The 10,000-nt window shown below is 47.2% G+C and overlaps 2 protein-coding genes across 5 annotated transcripts in view; both read right to left on the bottom strand.

Annotated features, from left to right (window-relative positions):
* The window catches only part of LOC116220376 (Y' element ATP-dependent helicase YPR204W-like), a 2,846-nt gene extending 228 nt beyond the window's left edge, over positions 1-2,618 (bottom strand). The window contains exons 1-3 of one of the 4 annotated variants that reach the window (XM_031567004.2): positions 2,008-2,618; positions 1,348-1,600; positions 1-1,293 (exon numbers count right to left, since the gene is read on the bottom strand). The exon at positions 1-1,293 is cut by the window's left edge and continues 218 nt beyond it. In XM_031567004.2, coding sequence (XP_031422864.1) covers positions 858-1,293; positions 1,348-1,600; positions 2,008-2,329 — 1,011 coding nt within the window. In that variant the 5' untranslated portion in view covers positions 2,330-2,618 and the 3' untranslated portion in view covers positions 1-857. Of the gene's footprint in view, positions 1,601-1,833 lie in introns of all 4 variants that reach the window. The other 3 variants (XM_031567006.2, XR_004163617.1, XM_031567003.2) reach the window with 3 other exon arrangements.
* sypb (synaptophysin b) overlaps positions 1-10,000 on the bottom strand; it is a 30,142-nt gene that overhangs the window by 12,616 nt on the left and 7,526 nt on the right. The gene's annotated exons all lie outside the window — the stretch shown is intronic.

Below are 10,000 nucleotides of genomic sequence, written 5' to 3'. Positions count from 1 at the left end.
GCCACAGGTCTCTTCAGCACTGTTCACTCCAACAGCAATGCCAGGTGACAGATTTGATGAAAAGATGAAAAGTCAAACTTTGAGAGTCTGTCTTTGGCACAGTAGACTCTGACGCTGTCACAGAGTTTGGTTTTTCCCCCTCTCAAAATTCTCTTTCCAGGTATGGCGACCCCTCTGTGTTTAACTTCTGCGCATTTTTCCTCTTTTGTCACGGCTTTGGGTTGTGTTTCCTTAGTTTGAGTTTAGGGACTTTTGTTTTGTAGTAGTCATGTGTGTATTGTTTACTCTCTGACCTTCACGTGCTTCCGTTGTTCCTGGGCTGTGGTCAGATAGTCTTTTTTGCTTAGGAAGGTTCCTAACTGAGTGAAGTAACCCTGAACTATCTAAGTGGCAGCCATGCTAAGAGCTGGCCGAATTCTTCTAAATGCTTAGGGAAGGTGCTTCAAGGCTTCCTTTCTCCTCTCCTTTAGCATAGCGTGCACTGGACCGTCCTTTATGAAAGAAGGGCAAGATAATGCCGTCCCACAATTCCTTGCGGCAGCTACATCAGACCCACATCAGTAACATCCGCCATCTCATAATTCCAATGCCTAGTGCAAGTGCAGTCAGACTCTCCCAGTCCTCATGAATTGTCCTTCACATCTTTTTCTTGATCTCATGACGTTTTCCATGGAGGTCAAAGAAAAGTGGTTTGGAAAAAAGACATAGGACATAACAGCCCTTATGTTAGTTCCTTTTTTTTTTTTGTTGCTGTTTATTGAATCGTTTATTGAATCATTTGGTTCACCTGTTTCTAGTTTCCTTGTTAAAGTCTTGTCTTCCTCAGTCCACTGCTCTGGAATTGTTTCATGTTGGATTTACCTCACTGCTCTATCCCTGTTTGTTGCTTGTTTTTGTTTAAGTAAAGCTTGTCCTTCATGTTGAAACTCTGCCTTGGAGTCCTTGCATTTGGGTCCTACCTTCGTTAAGCGCGACACTACTGTAACAGGCACACCTAGCACTGCTGTTTCTGTTCTTAACTTCGTTAAGCGTGACACTACTGTAACAGGCACACCTAGCACTGCTGTTTGTGTTCTTACCTTCGTTAAGCGCGACACTACTGTAACAGGCACACCTAGCACTGCTGTTTGTGTTCTTACCTTCGTTAAGCGTGACACTACTGTAACACGTACACCTAGCACTGCTGTTTGGGTCCTACCTTCGTTAAGTGTGACACTACTGTAACACGTACACCTAGCACTGCTGTTTGTGTTCTTACCTTCGTTAAGCGTGACACTACTGTAACAGGCACACCTAGCACTGCTGTTTGTGTTCTTACCTTCGTTAAGCGTACTGTAACAGGCACACCTAGCACTGCTGTTTGTGTTCTTACCTTCGTTAAGCGTACTGTAACAGGCACACCTAGCACTGCTGTTTGTGTTCTTACCTTCGTTAAGCGTGACACTACTGTAACACGTACACCTAGCACTGCTGTTTGTGTTCTTACCTTCGTTAAGCGTACTGTAACAGGCACACCTAGCACTGCTGTTTGTGTTCTTACCTTCGTTAAGCGTGACACTACTGTAACAGGCACACCTAGCACTGCTGTTTGTGTTCTTACCTTCGTTAAGCGTACTGTAACAGGCACACCTAGCACTGCTGTTTGTGTTCTTACCTTCGTTAAACGTGACACTACTGTAACAGGCACACCTAGCACTGCTGTTTGGGTCCTACTTTCGTTAAGCGTGACACTACTGTAACAGGCACACCAAGCTCTGCTGTTTCTGTTCTTACCTTCGTTAAGCGTGACACTACTGTAACAGGCACACCTAGCACTGCTGTTTGTGTTCTTACCTTCGTTAAGCGTGACACTACTGTAACAGGCACACCTAGCACTGCTGTTTGGGTCCTACTTTCGTTAAGCGTGACACTACTGTAACAGGCACACCAAGCTCTGCTGTTTCTGTTCTTACCTACGTTAAGTGTGACACTACTGTAACAGGCACACCTAGCACTTTCTGTTCTTACCTTCGTTAAGCGTGACACTACTGTAACACGCAAACCTAGCACTGCGGTTTCTGTTCTTGCTGCTGCGGCTACGGCTGCTTATGGCCAATCCTCCATCCATTTGACTCTCCCGCTGCAGCACCCCTGGTCCACCTGTCTGTGTGCGAGTCTCTGTCTGTGTGCGAGTCTCGGGGGACCTGAGCTTCCTCCGGTTTGGTTTGGCAGGCTCCAGCACTTTCGCGTGCGCAGCAGTAAATAAGAGCAGAGCCGTGGATTCTTCTGAAACTGCAAACTGAGGCAACACCCATCCCAGGACCACCAGCGCAAGCCAAAGAAGGCACATTTCTCACCCCAGCTGGCTGTGAATTAGACCACCATTTTAGTAACTTCAAATTTGTAACAGCCATAAAGAGACTCTTGTGACAGGAGAATAAGCTGATCTGAGTGTCACAGGAGTGACTGGTAAGAAGGACTTAAAGGGTTGCTGTGTTTTTGTGTCCCACTGGGCACTGGGCGAGAGGTCTGCACATGAAGGAAGACTACATGGAGGGAATGACTGCATGGATAGAGAGAAAGACACGAGCACATCACAGTGACAGGAGAGACAGGTGGACAGAGAGGGACGGAGAGACAGGCAGAGAGAGAGAGAAAGACAGAAGGACAGAGCAACAGAGACAGTGAGGGAGACAGGGACAATGAGAGGGGAGACAGGTGGACAGAGAGACAGGCAGAGAGAGAGAGAGACAGAAAGACAGAGGAACAGAGACAGTGAGGGAGACAGGGACAATGAGAGGAGAGACAGGTGGACAGAGAGACAGGCAGAGAGAGAGAAAGACAGAAGGACAGAGCAACAGAGACAGTGAGGGAGACAGGGACAATGAGAGGGGAGACAGGTGGACAGAGAGACAGGCAGAGAGAGAGAGAAAGAGAGAGAGACAGAGAGAGACATAAAGAGACAGAGAGGGAGACGGGGACAGTGAGAGAGAGAGACAGGTTGACAGAGAGACAGGCAGAGAGAGAGAGACATAAAGACAGAGAGACAGAGACAGTGAGGGAGACGGGGACAGGGGGATGAGAGAAAAGGAGAGATAGACGGACACAGAGAGCGACTGAGGGGAAGACGGAGTTGATATACTGCTGGGTCTCTTCTCTGAGAAAGAAAGAAAACTGTGTGAGCAGGACTGCAGCAGTGCCATGGCAACACTATACATTGGGGATGGCTAAGGAACCGTCATACCGTTTCTATGGAGACTTGGAGGCAGAGTTCTCACCTCTCTGTTCACTTAGCACTTCACTTGGCGCTTTCCTTCTCACACTTGTGCGCATGTGTGTACATGAGGACACACACACACACACAAACACAGAAACACACACACACACACGCACGCACACGCACACACACACACACACACACACACACACACACACACACAAACAAACAAATACATCATTCATTAAGTGCTGAACATACACAGAAACATACTGTTCTATACACATTTGCACACACACACACACACACACAAACATACTACAAATACTTTTCAACGTGTTTATCATAACACTGACTCTTCAAACAAGTACAAAAGTCTAAATTTAGAAAATCTCGGCCACTCCCCGTGTCCTCTGGTCCAGCACTGTTCACTTCTTAAGTAAACACTTACTGCATACTTTCGAGCAGTCGAGTGACCGGAAGAGGACAGCCTGCACCCAGTGGCATGACCAGCAAGTGTTTAACGTCCCACAGGCTGGCACTGGCACTGGCACTGGCCCAGGGTATAAACAGACTGGGCATCCTCAGAGAGAGGACAACCACGGGGGAGTAAGCGAGTGAGGGGCCTGCCATGGGCACACACAGTCTGCCAGGAGGGCATGCATTAGCGCCATTCACACTGCTCACGGATAGAGGGTTGTGGGCAGATAAGTCTGTTTTTTCTGCATTGTTGGACTGGTATAGCTGGTGGTAGTTGCTAATCTTGTAGGGTGCAACAAATCAAGTAAGCCCAACATTAACTCTAGATTTCTACACACAAAGTGGCATTCCTTCACAGCCTGTCTGCATACCTGATTCTGTCATTCGTCTTGTATCAGGAATGAGAAAATGTGTGTGTGTGTGTGTGTGAGTGTGTGTGTGTGTGAGTGTGAGTGTGTGTGTGTGTGTGTGTGTGTGTGTGTGTGTGTGTGTGTGTGTGTGTGTGTGTGTGTGTGTGTGTGTGTGTGGTCTACTCAGAGCTGGGTTCAGGGGCAGGGTACAAATATGTAAACAAGAGAAGCACATGCATGTTACTCAACACTGAAACTTAAAAGCGTAGAGGATTATGAGAAATGTTCTGGGTTACTGTGTCACTCATTGTCACCTGATGTGTGAAGTTGGTAGAAACATCACTTATGCATTTGTATCCAGTATATGGATGAGTTGTCCATTGTGTGGGGATCTGTTTCCCTTCTTATTTACCTTTCAGTTGGTCTTTACAGGCCTAGCTGGAAGGAAAACTCCCCCAGGCATATCTACATTATATGCTGGGTGTTTATGTCCTGTTTTATGTCCTGTTTTCTAGAACTATAATCAAACCAAAACAACTGAAATGTTCATTGTGTTGTTCACTGTAATGTTAGCACATAGGGGCATTACAGCAGAACAGGCAAGACATCTACGTAGCGATGAGTAAGGTGGTGTTTAGGGAGCGAGTCCCTTTGACGTGATAAGGACCTTGAGAATTAGCCCTTGGCAGAGGTTATTTTCTCATTAGCTCATTAACCTCCCTCTCCCTGAAGTGGCGGAGGTCCAGAGAGAGAGAGACAGAGAGTCCAGACAGATCATCCCCCAACTACCAACTGCCTGTAATCTCGTCTGACACAGGCACAGGCACAGGCACAGACACAGGCACAGGCACAGGCACAGGCACAGGCAGATACGAGGCCTGGTCCTGTTTGGGATGTTCCCATTTCCATGTGGAGACAACAAACACACCGAAACTCCCCGGAGCTCAAGTGAACACATGTTTATCTGTCACACTGATCAGGAGGGCAGGAACACACATCAAACACAAGCCCTCTCCCACGGCCAGAACGCAACACTCCGGTGCTCAAAGCAAGTTCTGCGCTACATTTATTAGCATGTGTTGGGCTCATCCTCATCAGCAAGAACTTCATGCAATTAGGTGAAGTGGATTCTATTCAAGGATTATTCTGAACATTGTCAAAGGTTATCAACTGTATTGATCTGATCTTAAAGGTATCCAATTTAACTTGTGTCAGCTACAGTGCAGTAGAGCACAAAGTGGGTCACCGCATGCTTTCGTGTATGTGTATGATTTATTCTGCCATGCTCCTGATTGTTTCCCCTCCCCTTCTGCCACAATACAATGTTAATTGTATAATTGACAACTGATTGTGCTCCCAATTATTGCTGATGTATTTCAGGTGTGTGTGTCATGTGACTGTCTATATAAGCTGATGCACCTGCACAAAATAAATTGATTGAGTGTTCTCTCAGAACTTGCATCCAGTCTCTGCATGTTATTTGTCCTCCCAAGTTTATATGTTTGAGTCGGTATATCTAGCAGTCAAGCTCTGTTTAACAGGTTATGGGCCCAGATGCGTTTGACGTTTGGGCGCAGAGATATCCGGCGTGAGTAGCCACCGAGAGACATTTGTTTGTATGCGCGTTTGAATGTGTGTCTCACGGATTGGAGTGCCAGCACCATGAGCGAACGTACAAGTTCACGTTGGTCTCGTCTTGTGTTTAACGGAGATGAAAAGAACTATGAACTGTGGGAGACTAAGTTTTTGGGCCATCTGCTGTTGCAGAAATTGAAGGACACAATTTTGAATCAGCCCGCCGATGGCGCGGAAGAAAACGCACTGGCTGAGGATGCGGCGAAGAACGCGGAAGCATACGCGGAACTGATCCAATTCCTTGATGACAAAAGTTTGTCTCTGGTCATGCGAGAGGCAGCGGATGACGGGCGTGGAGCGCTCAAGATTTTGCGCGACTATTATGCAGGCAAGGGTAAGCCCCGCATTGTATGCCTGTATACAGAACTGACTTCTTTGCAAAAGATGAGTGGTGAGAGTGTGACTGATTATGTCATACGTGCCGAGACTTCAATCACAGCGCTGCGTAATGCTGGAGAGGTTTTAAGCGATGGACTATTGCTTGCAATGATTTTGAAGGGGCTGCCAGAATCATTTAAGCCTTTTTCCATTTTTGTCACTCAAAGTGATGAGACTCTCTCTTTTGCGGAGTTCAAGACTAAGTTGCGCAGTTATGAGAGCACTGAAAGCAGGCGCACAGCTGCGGCCGACGACAATGTCATGGGGGCCCGTGGGCATCCAATGAGGGCTGCCCCGGCAGGCGCAAGTGCGCGCAGCACCGAGAGCGGGGACATTGTGTGTTTCCGTTGTGGCCAGAGAGGTCACAAGGTAAGAGACTGTCAGCGTGGTCAACAGTGGTACAGCCAGGGCGAGAGTACCGCACGGCGAGGAGGATGGAGACAGCGGCAGCAGGACAACGCACGCAGAGTTTCCGAGGAGACAGATGACAACACCTTCGTGTTCAAGCTTGTGACCAGTGAGCCAGAGAGCGGTGTCACCAGAAAGGGCCTGATGGTGGACACCGGTGCGACTTCGCATATCATCAATGACCTGGCAAAGTTCAAGTGCTTCGATGACCGATTCCAGTCCGAGACGCACTGCGTGGAGCTGGCCGATGGCACAAGCTGCACGGGAGTCGCCGAGCGCAGAGGAGACGCCGAGGTGTGTCTGGTCGACAGCAGGGGGCGGCGCCGCAGTGCCACACTGAAGCAGGCGCTTTACATCCCCTCGTATCCCCAAGACATCTTCTCTGTGAGAGCTGCAACTTCCAGTGGGGCAACAGTGATCTTCAAGGAAGGAGAAGACGTCTTGCTGCACAGAGACGGTACGCGCTTCTTCATTCATGAGCATAACAGACTGTTCTATTTGCCTACTGTGCCAGTAAACAATGACACTGATGATCAATGTATGAGCTGTCATGATATTCAGACGTGGCACGAGATTTTAGGGCACTGTAATTTTGACGATGTCATGAAGTTAGAGAATGTTGTGGACGGCATGTCAATCAGGGGTAAAGCGTCCAAATCCATGTTATGTGAAGTGTGTACTCAGGGCAAGTTCACTCAGAGCAGGAACAGGAAGCCTGATGTGAGGGCCAAATCAGCCTTAGAGCTGGTTCACACTGACTTGGCAGGCCCCATTGACCCGGAGTCCAAGGAAGGGTATAGGTATGCACTTTCCTTTACTGATGACTATTCAAGTGCAGTGTTTGTGTACTGTCTAAAGCACAAGAGTGACACTGTAGAAGCCACAGAGAGGTTTCTAGCCGACACAGCCCCATATGGGAAAGTGAAGTTTATCAGGTCTGACAATGGTACCGAGTTCACAGGGCAGGGTTACCAAGCCCTACTGCGTAGAAATAGAATAAGACATGAAACATCAGCACCATATTCACCACACCAGAATGGCACTGCCGAGCGTAACTGGAGAACCCTTTTTGACATGGCTAGATGTATGCTCTTGGAGAGCCAGTTAGCCAAGGAGCTATGGCCGTATGCGGTCCAGACAGCAGTAGTGGTGAGGAATAGATCTTTCAACAACCGCACCAGAGAGACACCTTACTTTATGCTGACAGGAAGGAGACCTAATGTCTCCAGGATGCAGAAGTTTGGTACCGTGTGTTACGCCTACAGGCAGGACAGGAAGAAGCTAGAGTCAAGGTCTGACAAAGGCATCTTTGTTGGTTATGACAAGAACAGTCCAGCCTATATGGTCTACTACCCTGACAGCAGGAAGGTGATGAAGCACAGACTGGTGAGGTTCGTGTCCTGTGTTGAGGGACAGCAGACTGATGACATGTCCGATGATGACAGTGGTGTGCAGTCTAGCACAACCAGACCTGACCCTGACAAACCCGAGCAGAATGACATCCCAGAGGCTAGGCCAGGTCCAAGCCAGATAGGCCTACAGACAGGTGAGGTCAAGCCAGAATCCCAGTCTCCACGGAGATACCCTGCTAGAGAGAGGAGGAGGCCAGACTTCTATGGGATAGAGAGTGATCAGGCTCAGATCAACATTGATTATTGCTACAGGATGGTTTGTAATGTACCTCAGACGTTCAGAGATGCTGTGACTTCATCCAACTCAAGAGAGTGGGTAGATGCAATGGATGAGGAGATGAAGGCACTGAGGGATAACACATTTACTCTGACCACCTTATCTGAGGGCAAGAAAGCAGTGGGGGGTAGATGGGTGTATACTCTCAAAACCAATGTTGATGGATCTGACAAGTACAAGGCCCGCTATGTAACCAAGAAGCAGCCAACTGTAGCACTGTCAACTTGTAAGGCAGAGTATATGGCGTTGGCCACCACCACACAAGAGTGTCTTTATTTATCTCAACTGCTTAAACATCTTGATGACTGTCTGTATAATGTACCTAAGATTTTTGAAGATGACCAAGGTACAATTGCATTAGCCAAGAATCCAGTCAGCACACAGCGATGTAAGCACATTGATATAAAATACCATTTTGTGAAATCAACTGTTAATGACTGTAAAGTATGTTTGGGGTATAGCCAGTTAAGTGCAGTTGGTTTCCATGTTTGTTTTTTGTTGTTGTATGATTTATGGTTGTCAATAATGTGTGATCAAGTGGGGGTGTTAATTGTATAATTGACAACTGATTGTGCTCCCAATTATTGCTGATGTATTTCAGGTGTGTGTGTCATGTGACTGTCTATATAAGCTGATGCACCTGCACAAAATAAATTGATTGAGTGTTCTCTCAGAACTTGCATCCAGTCTCTGCATGTTATTTGTCCTCCCAAGTTTATATGTTTGAGTCGGTATATCTAGCAGTCAAGCTCTGTTTAACAAACCCCCCCCCCCCCCCCCCCCTCCCTTTCTATCTCTACTCGGCAGATGGCCCCCCCCCCCCCCCCCCCTTATGTGCTGCCGTTCTGCTTAACGTTTCTTCCTGATTAACAGGGAGTTTTTCCTTGCCCCTGTCGCCATTGTGCTTCGCTCTAAGGGGGTTCAGGCCCTGGGCTCTGTAAAGTGCCTTGAGGCAATTTTATTGTTTTGGCGCTATATAAATAAAATGTAATTGAACTTGAATTGTTTTTTTTTTGTTGCATTTGTTTTGATATACATGCCGCTACCTAACATTACCTAATGCTTAATATACATGACCTATTATCTTCCTGTATTTCAGCAATGTAAACAGCATCCCATGAAGTGTCAGCTGACTGCTGCGCATAAGGAGTGCTGCTGCTATGGGAAGAGTGCTGTGTGCAGAGGTAGTTCAGTTTGGGAACGTGCGCTATGGAAGCCCTATCATCCATCAAGACATTTGGCCTCGTAAGCAGAGAGAAGACCTCAGACTGAGCAAGACTGCAGTGTGGGTCACATGCTTCTGTGCCGCCCTAACACACACACACACACACACACACCACATAAAGCACACAAAACATACACAAACACTCCTGTACACACATGCGCAGATGAGCAACACACACACACCAAAAAATACTTCAGCACTTTCATAAATAGAAACAGATTTGTGTGAACGAGCACAAGTAAGCAATAGTCTTAGACCACACATATGAGCGGAAACTAACAAACTAAAAGCGCACTATAACGCTTTAACACAATAAACTATAACACTAAAACTACAATGAAAAGCAGAAAAAAGAAACACACAGCAGCCTGACCCATATAATCACGTGTCGTTCTGTCATTATTTTATTTGTCCTGGTGCTTTAGCGGGAAACTCTCTATTGAGAAACACAGCAGACAGCAGAGGATTTCTGACTAGCCAGGTGACCCAAGTCCTTTTGATATGATTTTAAATTACAATTCCCTCACATACATAAACCAAACACACCCCCACACAGCGGAGTGAGACACAGCAGAGTGAGACCACAGTGAGTAAGACCACAGCGGAGTGAGACCACAGTGGAGTGAGACACATCCCCAC

The sequence above is a fragment of the Clupea harengus genome, chromosome 4, assembly GCF_900700415.2.
Source record: "Clupea harengus chromosome 4, Ch_v2.0.2, whole genome shotgun sequence".
Lineage (NCBI taxonomy): Eukaryota > Metazoa > Chordata > Actinopteri > Clupeiformes > Clupeidae > Clupea > Clupea harengus.
This window is presented reverse-complemented; position numbering and strand designations above follow the sequence as displayed.